This window comes from Puma concolor, chromosome E1 (assembly GCF_028749965.1).
Source record: "Puma concolor isolate L17-30 chromosome E1, mPumCon1.1.hap2, whole genome shotgun sequence".
In the NCBI taxonomy this organism is placed as follows: domain Eukaryota; kingdom Metazoa; phylum Chordata; class Mammalia; order Carnivora; family Felidae; genus Puma; species Puma concolor.
The window spans coordinates 9,521,422-9,544,942 of NC_141680.1; the positions used below are offsets into that span (position 1 = coordinate 9,521,422).

The 23,521-nt window shown below is 42.3% G+C and overlaps 2 protein-coding genes across 9 annotated transcripts in view; both read left to right on the forward strand.

Moving 5' to 3' along the window:
- ZNF286A (zinc finger protein 286A) overlaps positions 1-17,416 on the forward strand; it is a 29,724-nt gene extending 12,308 nt beyond the window's left edge. The window contains exons 6-8 of one of the 2 annotated variants that reach the window (XR_015243875.1): positions 3,343-4,597; positions 14,174-14,349; positions 14,825-17,416. Coding sequence is in view for 1 of the 2 variants with exons in the window: in XM_086686101.1 (XP_086542227.1) it covers positions 3,343-4,574 (1,232 nt within the window). In the remaining variant the exon portion in view is untranslated. Of the gene's footprint in view, positions 1-3,342; positions 6,122-14,173; positions 14,350-14,824 lie in introns of those variants that run through there. The other variant, XM_086686101.1, reaches the window with a different exon arrangement.
- Positions 17,417-20,796: 3,380 nt separating this feature from the next.
- ZNF624 (zinc finger protein 624) overlaps positions 20,797-23,521 on the forward strand; it is a 36,029-nt gene continuing 33,304 nt past the window's right edge. For 2 of the 7 annotated variants that reach the window (XM_086686089.1, XM_086686093.1), the window contains exon 1: positions 20,797-20,912. The gene's annotated coding sequence lies outside the window, so the exon portion shown is untranslated. Of the gene's footprint in view, positions 21,768-23,521 lie in introns of all 7 variants that reach the window. The other 5 variants (XM_086686095.1, XM_086686096.1, XM_086686091.1 and 2 more) reach the window with 4 other exon arrangements.

The following is a 23,521-nucleotide window of genomic DNA, read 5'->3' on the forward strand; positions in this document are numbered from 1 at the left end:
CCATTCTTTATATTACAGTGAGAGTGATGTTTTCAAAATAAAAATCTGATGGTGTCATCTTTTTGCTTGAAACATTGAAGTGTCTTCCTGTTGCTCTTAGAAAACAATCAAAATCCTTGAGGTCGACAAAGTCTTGTAAAGTCTGGCTTTTCGTCATCATTCCAACCTTATCTCACACGTACTCTCCCTGTTTCTGTACTCTTAGCAGTTCTTAGGTACCCTGGTGTGAAAGGATCCAGTTTAAGATTATTGAGGACCCTCACGAGCTTTTGTTTATGTGGTTTATATTTACCAATACTTCCTGTATTAGAAATGAAACTGAAAGCAATTTAAACTATTAAGTTATTCATTTAAAAATAACAAAAATAGGGGCGCCTGGGTGGCGCAGTCGGTTAAGCGTCCGACTTCAGCCAGGTCACGATCTCGCGGTCCGTGAGTTCGAGCCCCGCGTCGGGCTCTGGGCTGATGGCTCAGAGCCTGGAGCCTGTTTCCGATTCTGTGTCTCCCTCTCTCTCTGCCCCTCCCCCGTTCATGCTCTGTCTCTCTCTGTCCCAAAAATAAATAAGCATTGAAAAAAAAAAAAAAATAACAAAAATAGGCGTCAGTTAAGCGTTCGACTTTTGGTTTTGGCTTAGGTCATGATCTCACGGTTTTGTGAGTTCAAGCCCCGCATCAGGCCCTGCGCAGCTGGCAGGGCAGAGCCTGCTTGGGATTCTCTCTCTCTCCTTCTCTCTCTGCCCCTCGCCCACTCACACTGTCTCTGTCTCTCTCAAAATAAATAAACTTTAGGGAAAAAAAATAGGGGCACTTCGGTGGCTCAGTGGGTTAAGCGTCTGACTTCGCTCAGGTCACGATCTCACGGTTTTTGGGTTTGAGCCCCACATCAGGCTCTGTGCTGATAGCTCAGAGCCTGGAGCCTGCTTAAGATTTTGTATCTCCTTCTCTGTCTGCAACCCCTCCCCCCCCCACACACACACACATTCTATCAAAAGTAAATAAACATTACAAAAATAATAATAGAAAAAAATAACAATTACACGGGCACCTGGGGGGCTCAGTCAGTTGACTAGCTCTTGATTTTCCAGGGTCATGCGATTGAGCCCCATGTCGGGCTCTGTGCTGAGCGTGGAGCCTGTTTAAGATTCTCTCTCTCCCTCTGCCCCTCTCCCCCACTCATATGCACTCTCTCTCTCTCTGTCTCTGTCTCTAAAATTAAAAAAAGGGACGCCTGGGTGGCTCTGTTGGTTAAGCATCCGACTCAGCTCAGGTCATGATCTCACAGTTCATGAGTTCAAGCCCCGCATCAGGCTCTGTGGTGACAGCTCGGAGCCTGGAGCCTGCTTCAGATTCTGTGTCTCCCTCTCTTTCTGTCCCTCCCCCGCTCGCACTCGGTCTCTCTCAAAAATAAATACTAAAAAAATTTCTATGTAAAAAAGCACTTATAAACCCATTACATGTTAATGCAAATGATATAATTTTTATGAAAACAACTATTTGCTGCAAAAAAAAAAATGTACTGAAAACACACTGTTTTACATTTTTGTAAATCTGTATTCTCCTGCTTCTGAATGCAGTTTGTTGTGATATGTTGTTCTGGTTGATTTGTGTGAAAGAAATCCAGCCTCACTCCAATATATAGTTGGAAAAGAGAGGAGTATTTTATAGGTGTTTTCAGATAAGTGTGGCTGTTCTGATCCACACTGAAACTGGACGAGCAGTAGTTTCTTAAAGATGAGATACAATGTGGTATCTGAAATCAGATCCATGAATTTTTCGTACTCTTGTTAAAATCTACTGATCTTTTCGAAAATAGTCGTTCATCGAGTTATGCAGATCTTCTGAGTATTGAGACATTACATCATACAATTATTTTTTAAATCATAACTTTAAAAAAAATTTTTTAATGTTTCTTTTTGAGAGAGAAAGCGTAAGCAGGTGAGGAGGGGCAGAGAGAGCGGGAGACAGAATCTGAAGCAGGCTTCAGGCTCTGAGCTGTCAGCACAGAACCTGATGCCGGGCTCAAACCCACGAGCCGTGAGATCACGACCTGAGCCAAAGTCGGACACTTAACCACCTGATCCACCCAGGCGCCCTTAACTTAATTTTCTTCTAAATGTTTAATCAGTTGTCATAGCGCCATTTGTTGGAAAACAAATTACCTTTTACTGACTGACTGAAATATCACCTTTGTATTGTTTTTAGCCGCACATCCTTGACTCTTTCGGAAGTTGCTCTCCTGTTTGATTGACCAATCTATTCCTTTGACACACACTCTTTAAATTATTTTAGCTTTATGAAGTAGTTTTATATTGAATATAAAAATTCTAATATATTTAGAGAGATCGAGCTTCCATCCCTGCCCTCTTCTATTCTGATACTTTCCCCATAGGCAACCATTTTTACTAGTATTTCATTAATCTGTCCTTGGTTTTTGAAGATATAACTAAATATGTATGTATATTTGTATCTCCCTGCCCCCCCCCCCTTTTTTCCTACACAAAAAGTAGCAAACTATACACCCTTACTTGCAGCCTGCTGGTTTTTTTTAAAAATTATTTACTCTATCCTGGAGAGAACTTCACACCTATATATGGAAAACCTTTCTGACTTTTTAAAAAGTTGCCTAGTACTCCATTTTATGTCTACGTCAGAGCGTATTTAATGAGTTCTCTACGGTAGAATATTAAGATTTTCCAGTTGTATGTCTACATCATCATGTGTTTCATGAGTTCTCTGTTGTATAGGTAGGATATTAAGATTTACCAGTCTTTGGCTGTGTCAAGTAGTGTTATAATGAGGAGTCTTGTGTAAGTATAATTTCATATATTTGCCATTATATCTTCGGGCGATCATAGATTTTTGATCAGAGGTGTATATAAAAGCATTGTTAGGGAAGATTAGACTGGAAATGGGACGCATATTTGGACACGAGTGGGACTGGATGTCTGGAAACCTAGACGTCATGACCGTCCTCTACACTAAAGTGATAACCGTGTATTTATTACAGAAGTCGATGTTCAGTAAGAATTCGTTTCTCCCCTCTGCTGATCTAGTGTGCTCAGTACCTGCTCATCCAGTGATGTATTGCTCCATCTGAATCTCTCCTTCTCCTATATTTCTGGTCATCTTTATCCCCTTTTGACTGTCCTGGATAAGGTCTCCTCATTCTCTCCACGTCTGTGCATTTGTTTCCTTTCATTTGCTTCTCTTTGCAAATCATCTTATGAAAGTCAAATCCACCCACTCCTCGAAAGCATGCGTTTCATCTTCATTAGCTGTTACAGAACTGCTTTTTGTTGAGCACTGAAAACGAAGGAAATTTGCATTTCCAATTTCTTTCAGACCTGGAGGCTAAACCCGAGGGCAAAGATTCAACTTCAGTGCAAGATATTTCCAAAGAAGAATCATGCCAAGCCGCAGTAATAGACAGACTGACAGGAAACGGTGTCTATGACTCCAGCTTGGAAACAACTCTTGAATGTGAAAATTGGTTAGAGAATCAGCAAGGAAATCAGGAGAGACCCTTGAGAGAAATGTTCACCCATGTGAATTCACTCCCCGAAGAAGGAGCTCATGAGCATGACGTATATTGGAAAAACTTTGGTCAGAAGTCTGTTCTTCTCACTCAAGACAGAGTTCCCAAAGGATCCTATGCCTTCCATACACTTGGAAAAAGGTTGAAACCGAAATCAAACTTAATGAAAAAGCAAAGAACCTGTAAAGAGAAAAAACCTCATAAATGTAACGATTGCGGGGAGCTCTTCACTTACCATTCAGTGCTTATTCGACACCAGAGAGTCCATACTGGAGAGAAACCCTATAGCTGTAATGAATGTGGGAAATCTTTTAGCCACAGAGCTAATTTAACTAAACATCAGAGAACTCATACCAGAATTCTCTTTGAATGCAGTGAATGCAAGAAGGCCTTCACAGAAAGCTCATCCCTCGCGATACATCAGAGAATTCACATTGGGGAGAGACCGTATGAATGCAATGAATGCGGAAAAGGTTTTAATCGAAGTACACATCTGGTACAGCATCAGTTGATTCATACTGGAGTGAAGCCGTATGAATGTAATGAATGTGATAAAGCTTTCATTCATTCCTCAGCTCTTATTAAACATCAAAGAACTCATACTGGAGAGAAACCCTACAAATGTCAGGAATGTGGGAAAGCCTTTAGCCACTGCTCATCCCTTACTAAACATCAGAGAGTTCATACTGGAGAAAAGCCATATGAATGTAGCGAATGTGGAAAAACCTTTAGTCAGAGCACACATCTTGTTCAGCATCAGAGAATCCATACTGGAGAGAAACCCTATGAGTGTAACGAATGTGGGAAAACCTTCAGCCGGAGCTCAAATTTTGCTAAACATCAAAGAATTCATATTGGAAAGAAACCGTACAAATGTAATGAATGTGGGAAAGCCTTCATTCATTCATCAGCTCTTATTCAACACCAGAGAACTCATACTGGAGAGAAGCCTTACAGATGTGACGAATGTGGGAAAAGCTTTAAGTGCAGTTCATCCCTCATCAGACATCAAAGAATTCATACTGAAGAGCAACTCTGAAAAATTACTGAATGTGAAGAAATGTAAGTTGGTTTATCACTGTGTTAAATACCTGAGCATTTAGGTGGAATACCCATAAAATGCTGCTGGAGGACCAATCGTGTATGCATCTGATTTTACTTGCATAATACATAGTTTTGAGCCATAAACAGAATGTTCCTTCTATCTGCTGATTGAATCAGTATGAAAGCTTCTAGCTAGGGATCTCAAATTTTGATCCCCTTCCCCCCCACCCCCACCAAATACCCTTTCGTGGAAATTCAAGAAATCCTTGGGAGTGGATAGCAATATCATTGTGGTGAGATCTGGGTCCTCCCTCTCTTTGTCACATCAAAGCCCTGTTTATAGCTTCTCATTCTGTATGGAAATTCTTGTTTGTTAACTTCGGCAGAGGACCCATATCTTTATCATCAGGAAGGCACAGAGTTGTTCCTCTTTGGATCCAAAGTAGATCTCCAGATAATACAGGTAGTGTCATTTCTCCAGAGAGGGTCATTTCTTTTATATTAGCTATAAAACTTAAAGGTTAAAAGTTGAAATATGCTTTGGATCCTCTCCTTGCCCCAAAGGCTACTGCCTCATTTGATGCACATAAATAGAATGTATTTACAGCAGGTTCCAAGTCGCATTCATTTAAGATTATGCTGGTCATCAGTTTAGATAATTGTTACCCTCTACTGTGTAGATCTTCTTTTTCTACTTCCTTGGAATTACCCTGAAGTTGAGACTGGGTCAACCTCTTAACTGTAGTTTTCAGTCAAATGCCTCTTTTCTCATCTTTGGCATTGAAGGAATCCTGGTTGGTTTGTTTGTTTGTTTGTTTGTTTGTTTGTTTGTTTTTATACTCACGTAAAGATTTCATTTCTTTACATTATTCTGCTTTCTGTAAACTATGTCGCATTGAGAAAAGGCCCCTGGGATGTTGAGGGTCTGAAAAGTTGATGAGTTCGATGTGTTATTATATTTAGGGTCCCAGTCAAGAGGAATAATTGAAGCAACTGTGAGACACAAGGACACACCTTCCTGTCAGATATGGAAATTAGTTCACAAGGCAGTGACTCATTGGAGGATAAGCAGCCTCCCTCCTTGAAGAAGAGGTTGCCATTTCTCTGGCTCTTAAAAGTCTGTCCACACTTTTTGTTGTTATTACTGTTCTCCCTAGATGTGTGTTGGTCTTTGCTACATCCCAGAGCCCTAAAGAAGGTAGAGGGGTGCCTGAGTGGCTCAGTCGGTTAAGCGTCCGACTTCGGCTCAGGTCACGATCTCACGGTTTGTGAGTTCGAGCCCCGCATTGGGCTCTGGGCTGACAGCTCAGAGCCTGGAACCCACTTCGGATTCTGTGTCTCCCTCTGTCTGCCCCTCTGCTGCTTGCACTCTGTCTCTCGCGTTGTCTCAAAAATAAACATACATTTAAAAAAAAAAATTTTTTTTTTAAGAAGGTAGAAAAGACATGAAACCACAATGATAACATAAGTTACTTGGGTGACCAAAAACCAGCAGTGGGATTGGAAAAGCAAAAGTTGAAATAAATATTTAGCCAAACGCTATGCAAATGTCAGTTTTTATTGTTACTCTATTGTATGACAAGAAAATTATAGAAAAGGTAGAAGGAAAGTAGTGACAGATTTCTTTTCTCTTCTAACTTCTATCCTTTATGAACATTTCAGCAACCAGTCCGTGCTCTTGCCTTCTCCACCCTGTCCTTGTTACTGTAATTCCTTCTCTGTAAACCTTTGTTGTTTTATTGAAAAAAAGTAGAGGAATAGAGTTGAAAGAAGTGATAGTGGAGAGCAAACGAGATGGTTAAGGATGAAGGAGTTAAATCCAGCAGCAATGAAAATCAAAACAATAGGATATGGGGCCAAAAGGGCTAGAAAGAGGTTTTGGAAAGAACTAAAGATACGTTGAAAGGGTGGAGGCTGGTGGGAAGGCTCAGGTCTGAGAGGTCAGAATAGGGGGCTGGCACAGGAACAAGGGAAAGGCGCTTAATCCTTTCACCACCTCAGTGCTCCATACTCATGGTCTAAAGTAGGAACTGACAGACTGTGGCCTGGACCCATGGACCAAGTCCAGCCTTCTGCCTGTTTCTCCAAACACAAGGCTTAGTTGGATCTTGACCACACTCATTTGTTTATGTTTGTTGGTGCTACAACGGCAGAGTCAAGGAGTTGCCGTAGAGATTGTATGTCCCCCACAAGCCTAAAATGCCTAATATTTCTCAGCGTGCCCAACACTTGAGTGAAAATAAGGTCATAATTTGGGGGCCCAAATTTGACTAACAAAATAAGACCCACGTGGGATTTTCAAAGTTGGGATTGAATTCTGCCACCTTCACTTAGCATTTATGTGACCTTACTGAGTCTCAGTGTCTTTATCTGTAAAATGGGAATAAGTCATCCTTCTCTCATAAGATTGTGAGGATTAGATAAGAATGCATGTAAAAGACCTGGCACATGATAAATTATGTGGAAAACCTCTATATGTATATGTATGTTTGTAAATATATATAGACACACGTATGTATATATATGTGCGTGTATATATATATACGCATATGTATATATATATGTGTATATATATATTTACTTTTTTTTTTTTTTTAATGAAATGTCAGTCCATTTGGGCTGCTAACCAAATAACTCGCCGTAGACTGAGTGGCTTATAAACAACATTCTCACAGTCCTGGAGACTGGGAAGTCCAAGATCAAGGCCTCAGCACATTCAATGTCCAGCGAGGGCCTCCTTCCTGGTTCTAGGACAACCATCTTTTTGCTGTGTTTTTTGGTAAAAGGGCAAGAGGGCTCTCTGGGGCCTCTTTTCTAAGGGCACTAACCCTATTCAGAAGAATTCTGCCCTCGTGACCTTCCAAAGACCCCACCTCCTAATACTATCACTCTGGGGATTAGGTTTCAAGATAAATTTGGGGAGATAAAAACTCAGTCTATATAATAAGTGGCTAAGCATCAATCAAGCAGAAATTACTTAAGAATGAATGTATCTGACACCTCTTGTTTACCGGTCAAGAACTGTGACCATCCTACTGTCTAGCTCATCATAGAGAAGGGGCTTCTCTATTCTTCCTTCCATCTGGTGCTGCTCCCTACAGAGCCTCCTTGAGACCTTGGGGAATCTGCTTTTTTCCCTTCTGCATACCACTCTACTGGGAACTATCTGACAGTTCCAAAGACTCAAGTTTGTAATCTATTTACAGTTTCAACAGCATTGAGAGATGTGCTCTAAGTTCGTTTTGCTGAGAACTCTGATCCTTTACATTTCAGTATTTGTTCTGTTTATGCTCGATGTTCGACCTGTGTTGTTTGTACTCCAGTGTGATTGTTGGAAGTTTTAATGTTCCATTTTTCAAGTGTTTTTGGTTACGTATAAAACCAAATTGACTGCTCTTACCAGTCCACTGTCAATAAAGATGTTTATATATATATATTGTCAGAAACTTTTGTAAATTGCTTCTAAGTTTTCCTAATTTAAGCATATTTTAAGAGGCAAAGAAAGACCTACCGTAAAATCCTTCAGGAAACCGATCACGCTTCTAATTGTTCATCTGGGCTCCACCACTTGTCAGACAGGGGATGGGGGAATTCCCTCCACAGCCCATGGATCTGCAAGAAGGTTAAAGAGTAGAGAAAGGTCGTTTCTACCAGCTGGTGTTGAGTCCTCAAGCCAAGTGCAGGCTCCACTCCCTTAGCAGGGGGTAATGGAGAAAAAAGGGACCACTCATTTAGCAAGAGTACCTATAGAAAGTACAGTTACAACTAGACAAGATCAGATAGACCGATTTAGCATAAATCTTAAACTACGTCTGGCTTTTGGGAGGAGAGTGTAACCACCCAAAGAATAAAAACAATAGTACTGTATAAGAACACCAAACAGTACTCATATTCGTTGGCAATTAACCAGTTCAATTGTCTATTGAAAGTTTCTAATAACTTTGTTTTCCTAGGTGAGTTTTTACTTTTTAATATTGCAACAGGACTCAACAGGAAGCTCTTTGTCCCTGCTTTGTCCTTTTCTTTACCTTTTTAGGCCCCAACAGGGCAGTCTTGGAATCCAGAACCACATGAGCTATCTCTCACCATAGGCTTTATTGGCAAGGGGAAAGCGTGTGCCCCTCTGGTAATACATATAAAATGACATCTGTGGATTACCTTCCACTTCCAATTAACGCCCTCAAAAAATCAGATGTTTTCATTGAATTGTTCTTTACATGTTTCACAGTGGTAGCCTCTGTTAGTCCATAAAGCAGATAGTCTGCCCTTAGATTGAGTAGACTGTACATAAAATGTGCATACTTTACTCTCCCCCACTCCTGCCAATTCACCCATAAACGTTACTACCATGTCAGAAAAGTTCACGTGTCTGGGGAATTGAAGGGTTGAAACCAGAGACTCAGGCATTGCTTGGTCAAAGACTCCCATCTCTGCTCTGTTTTTTTTTTTTTTTTTTTTCCTGTGTGGGCTATATTCTATCTTCTCCGGTGATGACAAATACATCTACTGGAAATCCCAAGTTAGTATGGTTCGAAACATTTGCAATCCCAAGAGGAATACTTCTTTCTAAATAGCTCCGGCAAAATCCACAAGGCTGCTTCTCGGCTTTGCTTGAGATCATGCTGATTGATCACCGAGCCATTTGCTGCTTTGAATTGCGATCTTGTCATTGAGCAGGCCGAGTCCCTGTAAAACCGCGGAGCAGTGGAAGGTGAGGCCCATCCCACTCAACTTGCACTGCAGTGGGAAAGGGCTGCTTCCCTAAGAGAAATCCAAGGATGGTAAAACAAACAGGTCCACTGCAGTTGGTAGCAACCTTCAGTATGAACAAGTGTCCATCTGTGTCCCCAAAAGAGCTGTTCTTCAAAGATCAGTGACACACTGATAAAAAAAGGCCAAAACCTAAAAATATTTACAACATTGACTTCATAGGATTTCTGTGAGTGTTGAATATGTGAAAATGCTTTGTAAGCTATAAACGTGTTGCAGAGTTACATTGTTATGAAAATGGTCTATTCTTTGATGTCAGGCTCTGGTATATATACAGTAAGCATGGACTTCTCACCAGAGTGCCAATTCTGGTTTTTTGTTTTGTTTTGTTTTGTTTAATGTTTGTTTATTTTTGAGAGACAGAGACAGAGCATGAGTGGAGGAGGAGCAGAGAGAGAGGGAGACACAGAATCCGAAGCAGGCTTCAGGCTCTGAGCTGTCAGCACCCAGACTGAAGCGGGGCTCAAACCCACAAACTGTGAGATTGTGACCTGAACCGAAGTCAGATGCCCAACCAACTGAGGCACCCAAGTGCCCTGCCAATTCTGTTTAAAAAAAAAAAAAAAAAAAAAAAAAAGTTTATTATTTTGAGATAGAATCCCAAGCAGGCTCCATGGTGTCAGTACAGAGACCTACTTGGGGCTTGATCCCATGAACTATGAGATCATGACCTTAGCTGAAATCAAGAGTCAGATGCTTAACCGACTGAGCCGCCCAGGTGCCCCCAGAGTGCCAGTTCTTTTCTTTTTTTTTTTTTTTTTTAATGTTTATTTATTTTTGAGAGAGAGCACAAGCAGGGGAGGGACAGACAGAGGAAGACAGAGAATCCGAAGCAGGCTCCAGGCTCCGAGCTGTCTGCATGGACCTGAGCCACCCAGGCACCCCCAGAGTGCCAATTTTTAATGCTAACTTGTCCTATCTGTCTATCATGGGTTGGCAAAGAGTCTTTGCTCATCAATAGTTATGTTCCCAAGGTGATATGTTACTTTTGCCATAGCAAAAATGTGGTTATTTTATGTGGAGTTGAACTCAATTCCCAATTTTATTGACCCATGCAACTCATGTTATAGTGACTTAAACCTACTGAACTATCCAGGACTCTAATCAGTGAAAACCCATTTCAAGCAAGCATAAACAAAAGGGCTACCATGATTAACTTAAGATATGACTGCATCCAGGGGTTCAAATATGTCATCAGATCGTGCTCCAGATTCGTTTTATTCTCAGGCAGACAGAATGGCTGAGATGGCCATTGGCAGCTTTTGGCTTGAGTTACCCTGGCAGCTGTTGATGCCAAAGAAAATATTTTATTGTCTATGGGGCCATTCAAAGTTGCAAGGTAGATTATGATTGAATGGCTTGGATCACGAACCCATTGAACCAATCACTATGGCCAAAAGAATTGGGTATTCTGACATGGGGCGAGGTAGGGTGGAATTTAGCCTTATCCAAAATGGTAGCATGGGTTTCCCACAAGGTCTCTGTTACCAGAAGGGGAGAAGGGAATGTGTGCTGAGCAGAAAATAAAATCCACTATCTCAGGATCTAGGCCCACCCAATCCAGGGACATGGGCTTAAATTACTAAGTACAGGATGAGGGCATTATGCCTACTATAGACCTGGAAGGAGGTAGAGCGAGAAAACAAGTAGTGTGAACATGGATCTGTCCTCTTCGGGATCTGTAGTTTCCCTCAAATTTATGGCATCTCAGAAGGGTGGAAGAACTTGGCTTTTTACCTCCAGGGATCTTATTTCAAAGGACCTCATGTACACGTGGACATAAATATTGAAACAAAAATCTTTCATGCCCCCACAGAAAAGGACAGATTTAAGTGGATTTTAGCCTCTTAGTTTGTAAGTCCTTAATTACATCTCCTTTTATATTTAGAGCCATGTATACGTAACAACTCAGCTTAAGTCCCATTCTATCGTATGTGACAGGCACAACCGAGGGAGAGGGAAATCTAAGGTTTACCTGGTGGGGGTGGAGACTGACTACATCTACTTCCAGATACTCTCAAGCAGTAGGAATGCTAAGAAGAGAGAGAGAGGATGTGGAATGTGATATTGTCCCCCTGCATTGAGATCAGAGAAAGCTCTCCCAGATTTCCTCCCCTCCCCATCGCATAACTGGATTGTGAGGTTAGCAAACCACAGCAGTATCATTGTTTTCGCCTACTCACTAGAACACCCATTCTCGATGCTTGCTTGTGTGACCTATTCAGTGTGGGCTGGCAGGAAGGTTCTCCTCATTATAATCATTCAGAAAGCCAAGCTGATGAAGCAGCCATCATCTCAAACACTGCTTTTGCCATGCTAGAAGGAGAGGAAGGATCTAAAGGGTCTTGCACTGACACATTTCATTTCCACTCACGTTTTATTTCCCTGAACAGGTCATGTACCCCAATCCAACCTCAAGTGAGGACCAGGAAAAACTATCTCCTTTGCAACACTTTCCTGGAAAGGAAGCCCACTCTCCTACTCTCCACTCGTTGTAGGATTAGTAGAAGGTGGCATGGCATCCTTGTGTGTTTTAAGCCTTCCTCATCACCCCTCATATGTAAACACCTTCTCTGAGCCTCTGACTATGTAGCATTTCTTACCTTTTGCTGCCATCTCAGACTCCCTGCTCACTTCCCCATGTTCATTGAGCCTTTGGTCTCCTATCTTTTACCATTGCTCCCAATATCTACACCCAGGATTGTTCAGCAAGGACTTTGGAGCGACTGTTCTAGGTGCCAGGCACTATATGCTAGGCCTAGTATGTGCTAGGTGCCAGGGATAAAATGAGGAGTCAGACACAGACTCTGCTTTTAGCTAAGAGACTTGGCCAAGTCAACAAGCGATCACAATGTGGTGTGATAAGAGCTGTCATACAGACGTGTGTAAGAGACCCAGCCTTTCTTGGTCAGAGAAGTTGGCATCCAAAAAGCCAGGAAGATGTCACCGTAGCTGAATCTCAAGGAAAGGGAATCACATGCTGAAGAAGTTAAGTGGGAAGGCATGACGTTGCAGGCAGAGGGAGCCATGTGTGAGGTGGAGAATGGCGTATTTTAGGAACTATGTGTGGTTGAGCACATTGTGCCTAGAGCTTAGAGACGAAGAGTAGCACTGGTGGTAACTGAGGACGTAATGACCATCAACAGGCAGATCTTGAAGGGTCTTGTAAGTTCATTTGGAGTTGATTCTGGAGTATGGATATGGAAGGGAGGGAAGAGGCTTTCAGTTGCTATGTTTAGCAAGTGAGAGTTCGTATGTCAGAGATTCCCATGACTGTGGTGTGGCGAATGCACTGGAGAGGGGTGAAATTGACGGCCAGGAGCAAGTTCAGAGGTTGTGCAGCGGTAATGTGGGAAAGAGACAGTGACTCTAGATTAGCCTTTCTCCCTGTCCCACCCTTCTGAGTAGGGTTATTCATGTTCTTCCATTGCTCGTCTAGGTTTCAAAGCTATGATTAAGGGCTCTTAAAGGTACAGATACACACTCCTTTAGACATTATTTGTATTTTTATTATCCCACTCTTGGAACAAAACCGGTGTACGTTATCCAGTACAGAAACAGAAGCATTACATTTTGCTCTTTTTTTCCGCCTGGGAGACAGGATATGTTAAATTTTTGTTTTTAAGTTAAAAGTATGACTGTTCTATAGTAAGCCTGTGACGAAGATTTATTGGACTCATTAATGAGGGACCTACCTGGCTAATAATGCTCGTTCAAAGATGGATACCAGAGACGGTGTAGAAACGGTCAGCGAAGGAAAGCATGTTGGGATAAGCTTGCTAAATGAGATACAAAACTGGCCAGTGTCGTACAGGGCAATAAAACCACAAACTCTGAGGTCATCTTTTCTACCAAGTAGAAATCCTTTGCAACTTATCAAGGGTTTTGCTTTTGTTTTTAACAGGGCAGCAAATGGCTTCACAGAGTTAGGCCCTAATCAATAGTAAATAGTAAGTCAAACAAAGTTATACTACCCCAAGGAGTCAGATAGCCTTTTCTTTTTTTGAATGTTTATGTATTTTTGAGAGAGAGCGAGCATGAGCAGGTGAGGGAGAGAGAGAAAGGGGGACAGAGGATCTGAAGCGGGCTCTGCACTGACAGCAGTGAGCCCAATGTGCGGCTTGATCTCACCAACCTCAAGATCATGACCTGAGCCAAAGTCAGACATTCAACCGACTGAGCCATCCAGGCGCCCCCTGAAGAGCCAAATCACCTTTCAATGGGCTTTTCAGACAAAGTCGCATCTTGATGTTCACATGTAACCAGACTTTTGCCTTGTTTCCAAGTTTTGGATAAAATTTTCTTAACAGTCTGCCCTGTGTTCATAGATGTTCTCTACAGATTTTTTTTTTATTAAAAAAACAAAACAAAACAGATTCATTGTGGTTTTGTTACTTGGTTTCATTTACATGGTACAGCTATAGGGCACTTTGTTAGGATGCCAGCAAGTCTCAGGCCGTCTGGTTCTGAGCAACTACTAAGGCCAGAAAACACATTTCTCACTGGAGACTTTATAAGGAATTTGGGGTTCCATCCTCAATGGTCCCCATCATCCTAGAGATTTTTCTAATGTTTTTAAATGTTTGTTTATTTTTGAGAGAGAAAGAGAGACAGAGTGAGTAAGAGGGAGGCAGAGAGAGAGGGAGACAGAATCGGAAGCAGGGTCCAGGCTCTGAGCTGTCAGCACAGAGCCCAACGCGGGGCTCGAACCCGCAAACCGTGAGATCATGACCTGAGGCGAAGTCGGACGCTTAACTGACTGAGCCACCCAGGTGCCCCTGGAGATTTTTTTTAAGATTGCTTTTATTTGTTCTTCTGTTCCAGGGCTAGAAAACTAAACCCAATGGATTCATCTCTATCAAGTTCCACCTGTAATACCTGTAAATATGGATGAATTCCTCTCCTTTTGCGGTTCCCCAGATCTGTTACAGCTCCTGTTCTACCGGAGAGTGACCTTCTTTTCGACTTGTAGGGCTGGGATCTTGAAAGCCATAGCATAGGTACCATAGACATTTCCTAGACGGCTTCTCTAGGTATTGATTCTATATATGAAATAAAACATTCTTCCTTGATGGTGGACTGCTCATGGCTGAGCAGGATAGATTCTTAAATATAACTCCAAAGCTGTATTTGCATAATTGATTTGTTCACTTTTATCTTGGTAAAAAGGAGGACGAATGCTTTTTGCAGTTACTCTATACAAATAACTGCATTGTTATGAAAAGAAAATAGACTCCATAAAAGTATATGCTCCTTAATTCTGAGTGATAATGAGAACAAAATCCCATTTAAGCTTTAAATTTTCACACTTTAAGGGATATTTTATTTCCATTTGCAAAGGCACAGTCTACTAAATTGAGCGTTAGAAACAGATCAAGAAGAGAAAGGGCTTCCTCATATGTCTATCAGATAGAATATTTTTTAAATTACCAAAATGCTCTAAACAGATAATCACAAGTATATTTCATCTAACAGGTCGTTCATTCCTCCTCAATTAACTCTTTGTCCTCCACTGAATCGTCGGTTAACAGTCTGATCTCATGAAGTAATCTGCTTCCAGACAAAAAAAACAAAAACAAAACCAAAAAAACAGAATCCCGGAAATCTGACAGTTCTCTAAGCAACGTCAGCTTTGGCTTGGAAGTGTGCACCCTTGAGTCTGTTCTTTGAAGCAGCGGTAGCTGATATCCGGTGAGGTTATTTCCACGGAATGTTTACATCTTCCTTCTTTTTTTAAAGACTCCGTTTCTGGCTTGTAGCTTATAGAAGAACCTTCAGACAAGGAAGAAAGGAAAGCATAAACCACTTATTCAGAATCAGACTGGCTAGCCCTGCTTAATTTATTACAGTAACCAACAATATCTCAATAGAGGAGAATAAAATCCTTTCTTGGTGTATAATACATGAGTCTTTCAAGGAGTTGATTAGTGTTTCCCCAGAGGTTAAGAACATATTAAGGGCCATGAGGACCATCTCCAGGGATTTCAACCATAAATAAAGTGACAACCTCTGAAACATACTTATCTTAATAACATATTTGTATCAAGTCAGTCTCAAGAAGGCTTATATTCTCTTTTATTTGGTATCTCTTCCCATAAGCTGAGCAGCTGTCAACAATAATTCTCAGCTAATTAATAACTATGAAACATACCAAACAAACCTAAATATTTCTTGCATTTCTCCTTTTGTGGGTGCCATATCACAGGCTCCTAGGTAAAGGACTATTTGGGGCCTGTTTATCTTTTTTAAATCAAGAGTATGACAAAGTTAGCACAAAGCACAAAACATAATTCTGGTGAGAGACTGAATCTGTAGTACGTGGACAGATTATGCAGAAAGTTAAGAATGATTTTTCACCTCCTCTTGTTAAGAGCGGACTATCACTGACACAAGGATATAACCAAACTCTGATGTTATATAAACATAATATTTAGAGTTAAAGATTTTGGGGGCACCTGGCTGGTTCGGTCAATGGAGCATGTGACTCTTGATCTCGGGGTCATAACTTTGAGTCCCACATTGGGGGTAGAGTTTACTTAAAAAAATAGAATCAAAGATTTTGCAAACATATAATGAATAAACCCATCAAAATCAAGCCAGTTTTTGTCAAAATTCTAACACATTTTATTGCTTCTTTTCAGTATTTGCAGCCATTATAAAGTACAACAAATAAAGTTCACTTTTCCTCAGACCTTCTAAAACTTACTGTATCCACTCTAATTTTGTCTCTTACTATCTTTTCACATCTTAGAACAACCAGACTCTAAGAAAAAAGTATTTGTGCGGCAGCTGGGTGGCTCAGTCATTTAAGCTTCTGACTTCGGCTCAGGTCATGTTCTTGCGGTTCGTGGGTTCGAGTCAGGCTCTGTACTGACAGGTCAGAGCCCGGATCCTGCTTTGGATTCTGTCTCCCTCTCTGCCCCTCTCGTGCTCACTCTCTCTCCCCCGCTGTCTCTCAAAAATAAATAAGCATTAAACATTTTTTTAAAAGGAAAAATTACTTTTTCTCTTGAAAAACAGAAGCAACATGCCATTCTCTTTTATATATGTCTGGGGGGGGGTCCCCAACATGACCCCCAGCCTCCATGATTGGCTAGAAGGATTAACAGGGTTCAGCATATTGCCATACTTGTGGCTGTGATTTATTACAGTGAAAGGATACAAAGCAAAATTGGTAAAGGGAAAAGGTGCGTGGGACAAAGTCTGGAGAAAACAAGGAATAAGCTTCCAAGAGTTCTCTTGGCACTAGAGTCACACAGGACATGCCCAATACCCCCTGCAGTGAGTCGTGATAACATGTGAAATATCGTTTACCACAGGAGTTCACTAGAATCTCTCTCTCTCTCAGATAGGAAGGAAGGAAGAAAGGAAAGAAGGGAGGGAAGAAGGAAGAAAGAGGTAAATAAACAAGGGAGAGCAGAGGCCCTTGCTTGCAGTAGAATGCCCAGTGCAAACTGGTAAATGTGACACTGGAAAATCATCATTTTGCAGCCATGACGATCAAGATTGGTCAGACAAGAATCATCAATGGATGGTAAATCCAAAAGGGGAAAGTGTGATGAGGAACAGGATATTTACATAGTATTAAAGTATCTTCTCCATAAATTGCTTGTTACAATTGGCAATTGCAAGGGAAAAAATTATATACTCATAATTTTATACTACTATATGGGAAGCACCCTGATTACATGATCAAAATTAATATATTGAACAAGTGGCAGATGGCAATTGTGTGCCTCAGACGTGATACCATGGGGACACAACATAATTTATGTAATATTAGAGAATGCGTAACTGGAATCCAATCATGAGGAAACATTCAACAAACCTCAAAATGAGGACTATTGGCAACAAAAGATTGGGGCACCTGGGTGGCTTAGCCAGTTAAGTGCCCGACTTCAGCTCAGGTCATGATCTCATGGTTTGTGCGTTCAAGCCCCATGTTGGGCTCTGTGGTGACAGCTCAGAGCCTGGAGCCTGCTTCAGATTCTGTCTCCCTCCCTCTCTGCCCCTCTCCCACTCATGCTCTGTCTGTATTTCAAAAATAAATAAAGGTTAAAAAAATTTTTTTAAAGATTGCATTCTTTAAAAATGTTACTGACATAGAAGACAAAGAAAGGTGGAATCCCTGTTCCAGGTTAAGAACTAAAGACGTGATGACTATATACAATATATTATCCTTAACTGGATCCTACGCAGGAGAAAAAATACTACGAAGGACATATTGGTTCCGTTTTTCAAAAGTGCAATACAAGCAGTAGAGTGGATAAAAGTATTACATCCATGTTAAATTTATTGAAGTTGATAACTATACCATGGTTATGTAAAATAATATCCTTATTATTGGGAAATGCACATTGAAGTATGTAGAGGTATAAAAGCATAATGCATGCAATTTGCTCTCAAATGATTCAGAAAAAAAATATGTATATATAGAGAGGGTACATGATAACACAAAAAGAATAAGATGTTAAGAATAAGTGAATCTTGGGGCACCTGGGTGGCTCAGTTGGTTAGGTATCTGACTTTAGCTCAGGTCGTGATCTCGCAGTTTGTGAGTTTGAGCCCCACATCGGGCTCTGTGCTGACAGCTCAGAGCCTGCAGCCTGCTTCGGATTCTATGTCTCCCTCTCTCTCTGCCACTCCCCCACTCATGCTCTGTTTCTCTCTCTCTGAAAAATAAACATTAAAAAATAAATGAATAAAATCATCTTCAGTATTGCTTTCTCTAAGCTCTTAGGAACCATATTAAGTCAATAACTGAACATCGTGGTAATGCCCAGCACATACAAGATTTTTTTTTGCTACATTATGCCTAAAGGCAGCTGTAGTTTGCATTAGGCCAAGAACTAATTTATTTTCTTTTTAATTTTTTTTAACGTTTATTTATTTTTGAGACAGAGAGAGACAGAGCATGAACGGGGGAGGGGCAGAGAGAGAGGGAGACACAGAATCGGAAACAGGCTCCAGGCTCTGAGCCATCAGCCCAGAGCCCAACGCGGGGCTCGAACTCACAGACCGCGAGATTGTGACCTGAGCTGAAGTCAGACGCTGCCTTTGGTCCAAATTTCAGAGTCTTCTTATATTTGTTTTATCTATACAATATCAAGGGTTTTTAGCTATAATTAATGGGGGATACAGGGAGAAGCATGCCTATTCCATCTCAGCCCATTATCTGTTCACCTTCATATATGACACTGTTTTAATGGGTATAAATTTCTGGGCTGACAGGGTTTTGTTTTTTTTTTTCTTTTTCCTTTTTTTTTAATGTTTTTATTTATTTTTGAGAGAGAGAGAGAATGAGTTGGGGAGAGGCAGAGAGAGGGAGAGACACAGAATCTGAAGCAGGCTCCAGGCTCTAGGCTATCAGCACCAAGCCTGACCCAGGGCTCAAACTCATGAACCACAAAGTCAGAAGCTTAATGGACTGAGCCACCCAGGTACCCCTCTGCTTTCTTTCAGTACTTTAAAAGTGCTCCATTGTCCTCTGGCTTGCTTGCTTTTTTTCTTTCTTCCTTTTCTTTTTTTCTTTCTTCCTTTTCTTTTTTTTTTTTTTTTTTTTTTTATCCTGGTGAAAAGTAATTATCTTAGAACCCAGTAAATAAAAGACCTTTTCTCCTCTGTTTTTAAGATTTTCCTTTATTAGTGGTTTGTAACAATTTGATTATGATGTGCCTTGGTGTGATTTTTTCACATCTTTGAACTTCACTGAGCTTCTTGGATGTGTGGGGTTATAATTTTCATCAAACTTTGAAAGTTTCTAGTCATTATTCTAACTAAAATTTAAATTTAAAAAGGGGGGGGGGGCGCCTGGGTGGCGCATTCGGTTAAGCGTCCGACTTCAGCCAGGTCACGATCTGGCGGTCTGTGAGTTCGAGCCCTGCGTCGGGCTCTGGGCTGATGGCTCAGAGCCTGGAGCCTGCTTCGGATTGTGTGTCTCCCTCTCTCTCTGCCCCTCCCCCGTTCATGCTCTGTCTCTCTCTGTCCCAAAAATAAATAAAACGTTGAAAAATAAATAAATAAATAAATTTTAAAAAGGGGGGAAACAAACATATTCAGTCATCCCTCACTCTCTCCTTTCCTTCTAGGATTCTAATTACACTATAACTCTCCGGTGCTCCATTCATTCTCTATTTTCTCTCTGTGTTTCATTCTGGGCAGTTTCTATTTTTATGCCTTTGAATGCGTGATTCTTCTCTTTTGCAGTGTCGAATCTGCTCTTCATCCAATTTTTTTTTTTTTTCATTTCAGCTATCATATTATCTCTAGTAGTTTGATCTCCCGCTTACATTTTTTTCCTTTCACAGTTCAAGAGTCCCTGGGTTATGTCATATTTCCTCCAAAGGTATCCATTGGCTGTTTGCGATCCCAAGAGCCCCCCTTTACAGGGTTGCTTCACGGAGATTTATATTTCCCTGCAGATCCCCATAGGCAGGGGCTCACCATGGTGGGCCTCACACACAAACAAAGCAGCAGAGAATCCAAGTCACAGAGCGTAGGGGCGGGTTAGGAAGGAAACGGTGTCATTGAGGGAAACTGCTCTACAGCCCCAATGGAATCTGTTTCACTATAGAAAATATGGCCTCCTAGTATTAACACCACGGAATTGAGGCAAAGGAAAACACGCCTTATAATATATATATATTATAATCTGAGATATAATAACCTCAATATAAAAACTTGGAAGGGGCGCCTGGGTGGCACAGTCGGTTAAGTGTCCGACTTCAGCCAGGTCACGATCTCGCGGTCCGTGAGTTCGAGCCCCACGTCGGGCTGTGGGCCGGTGGCTCAGAGCCTGGAGCCTGTTTCCGATTCTGTCTCCCTCTCTCTCTGCCCCTCCCCCGTTCATGCTCTGTCTCTATCCCAAAAATAAATAAACGTTGAAAAAAAAAATTAAAAAAAAAACTTGGAAAAATAAATGTCTATTTAGATTAATATCAATCTCAATATTAGTTAAACTTTTGTTTTTATTATTTTACTATTACGATTTGGATGCGCTGAGGAAGGAAGCTCTAGTTCAAAGAACCAGAGATTATAAGGAAGGCATCATGGATTCTTCAGTCAAGAACTTGAAAGACAAGCACAAGGGTGCACACGCGCTCACCAACTCCACCGGCATCCGAGGTTTTCGCTAATTTTCAAAAGGCCCGTATCTTCTATCAATGACTGGGCCTTCAGCCACACTGAAATGGTCAGTGGCAAGAGCTGGCGTCATTCTTTTTTGCGTCGCTCGTACCTGATGGTAGCGCTTGACAGGTAGTCGCGGCCTCTCAATACAAGTTTGTTCGATTTGATCGGATTTTTTTAGGTCACCCAAATTGTCGACAAACACAGCCCATTCCCGCTTAAACGCAGACAAGAGAGAAAAGGGGGGAGGGGGAAAAATGGAAGAAAAAAAAAAAAGCTCTGGCGCTGAGGATTCTGGGCGCTGGAGTTCTGGCGCCCCGGCCGCGCAAGCGCATTGTCTTGCCTGGCGGCCGGCCCCGCCAAGCCGGCGCCATTGCTGGAAGCGTTCCCGCCCTGCTCTGCGAGTGCCCTCAGTTGTCCTCAGTTCGGCAGCCAGGTACTCGTTGCCCCGGGCGCCGGGCCCCGGTTCCCCGCCGCCCCTCCCTCGGCGCTGGGCTCCTGGCGGCGTCCGGGGCGGGGCCGTTCCCTCCAGAGCCCCTGTCCCTGAGCCGACACGCCCACTCGAGAGGCGACTGGGGCTGGGCCTCCTGCCTGGCTGTCGGCGCGGTCTCCCCCAGGCTTGGCTCCGGGGCTGGCGGTGCCCTCGGCGGCGGGCGCGGCGCTGGGGTTGGGGTGCACGGGGCGCGGCCGTAGGCTTAGTAGGGTTCGACTAGGGCCTGCTGGCCTCTGACCTGACTTTCCGCCTCTTCCCAGCCCCGCACCTTTGATGGAGGAAGTGGGGGGACCCCGGATGGGCACTTAGGGAAAAAGGGCGAGGCTGGAGGAAGGACAGTCTCCGTCCTGGCTTCTGAACCCGCAGGGATGGAGCGATTTCACACCTGATGGCCTGACAGGTGGATGAACTCCTGTCCTTTCGGTAACCGAGGCAGCTTCCCCCCCTCCCCCCGCCCCGTCTCATTTTATGGCATTTCACGGAATCACTTTCAAATCACCTGTCTCTCCCAGACCTGATAATGGCATTATTGCTTTGGCTGGGAAATGCTGGATTGGTCCGTGGCGCTGAAGTTCTCAACAAGAACATGGACCCCTTCGTTATTTTAAAATAACAAAGCTAGCTGAGGACCCACAGCAAGTGACATTTTTCAAGTCTTTGATACTTGCGCAGTGCTTGGGAAGACAGACAGGGACACTATCCGGAAAAAAATATCTAGGCAATTACGACTATGGAGAAATGTCGGCCTGGATTAGATATCTTCTGCGTAATGGCAGAGGTGAAAGGAGAAACAGTGCGGTAAGCCTCATTCGCTAATAACGTGTGCTCAAATGATTTTGCCAATGGACACATTTCTACAGTAGCTAAACCAAGGTTAGAACCGGGGGGGAGGTGGACAGCCACTCTGGAACTTTATTACTACACCAGACTCCTATGGATATATACATACCTCTTATTGTCTACTTGGAAAGTGTAGAAAAGTAGGAGTGTAAACATCACAGGCCCAGGTCTCCGAGGTCACAGTGGACTTCCGTTTGTTGACTTGCTGTCTTTTTCTCTATGCGTTCTTTTTTACACAATAGAGATCAAGCTGATCTCGATTAAATAGCGTTGGCTATTCTGATTATAAAATTTAAACAGATGCTTATTGCCCGGTTTGGTATTAAACGTATTTGACTAGCATTATCTATATGGCATATTGCCAAGGAGGCGTTCATTAATCTTTAAAAATCTATGGGATGCCTGGGTGGTTCAGTCGGTTTTGCATCCCACTTCAGGCTCGGGTCATGATCTCACTATTCGTAAATTTGAGCCCCGCAGAGGCCTGCATCGGGCTCTGTGCTGACAACTCAAAGCCTGGAACCTGCTTGGAATTCTGTGTCTCCCTCTCTCTCACTCTGCCCCTCCCCACTCATGCTCTGTCTCTAAATAAAAAACAAACAAACGTTGAAAAAAATTTTTAAAAAGAAGAGTATTTAATTTGGGGTGAGGAATTAGTTTGCTTTAGAACAATATTTATCAAGGTAAATGTTTGAGGTGCTTGTTGACAATGTAGATTTCTGTGTCTCATACCTAGAGATGGTGATCAGATCTTGGATGGAGCTGAGGAATTTCCTTTTTTTTTTTTTTTTAAGATTTTTTTTCAGTGATCTCTACACCCAAGGTGGGGCTTGAACTCTCGACCCTGTGATCAAGAGTCACACACTCTACCGACTGAACCAGCCAGGCGTCCCAGAATTTCCTTTTTTTTCTTCTCTTACTTTGAGAGAGAGCATGAGCAGGGGAGGGGCAGAGAGAGAGGGAGAGCAAGAATCCCAGGCACTGGGAGCACAGAGCCTTATTCGGGGCTCAGTCCTGCAAATCTTGAGATCATGACCTGAACTGAAATCAAGAGTCAGATGCTCAACCAACTGAGCCACCCAGGTGCCCCCAGAATTTCCTTTTTAATGAGCTTTTTGCATCAGATTTAAGATGTGGGAGTTTTCTAATTATATGTAGGAGTTTTCTGGGGAAAAAATCATCTTCATTAGATTTGCAAAGGAACCCATGACCTAAAATAAGGTAGAGAAACACTGAAGTATGGGAAAAGCACTTTTATTAACTCTGAGACTTAACTATAAAAATCAAGAGTCAGGGGCGCCTGGGTGGCTCAGTTGGTCAGGTGACCGACGTCGGCTCAGGTCATGATCTCACAGTTTGTGAGTTTGAACCCCACGTCGGGCTCTGTGCTGACAGCTCATAGCCTAGAGCCTGCTTTGGATTCTATGTCTCCTCCTCTCTCTACCCCTCCCCTGCTCACGCTCTGTGTCTCTCTGTCTCTTAATAATAAATATTAAAAAAAAATTTTTTTTGTTACATCAAGAGTAAGATGTTCAACTGACTGAGCCACCCAGGCACCCCAAGAAAGACTATTTCCTTCTCATAAAAGTCTGAATTTTCAGGTGACTGGCAGTGATAAGGGTGGGTAGGGGTAGGCAGCTCTATGGCATTAGGTCATCTAGAAACCCAGGTTCCATTCCTCTTTTTGCTTCAGCACCTCCTAGGGGCTGTTG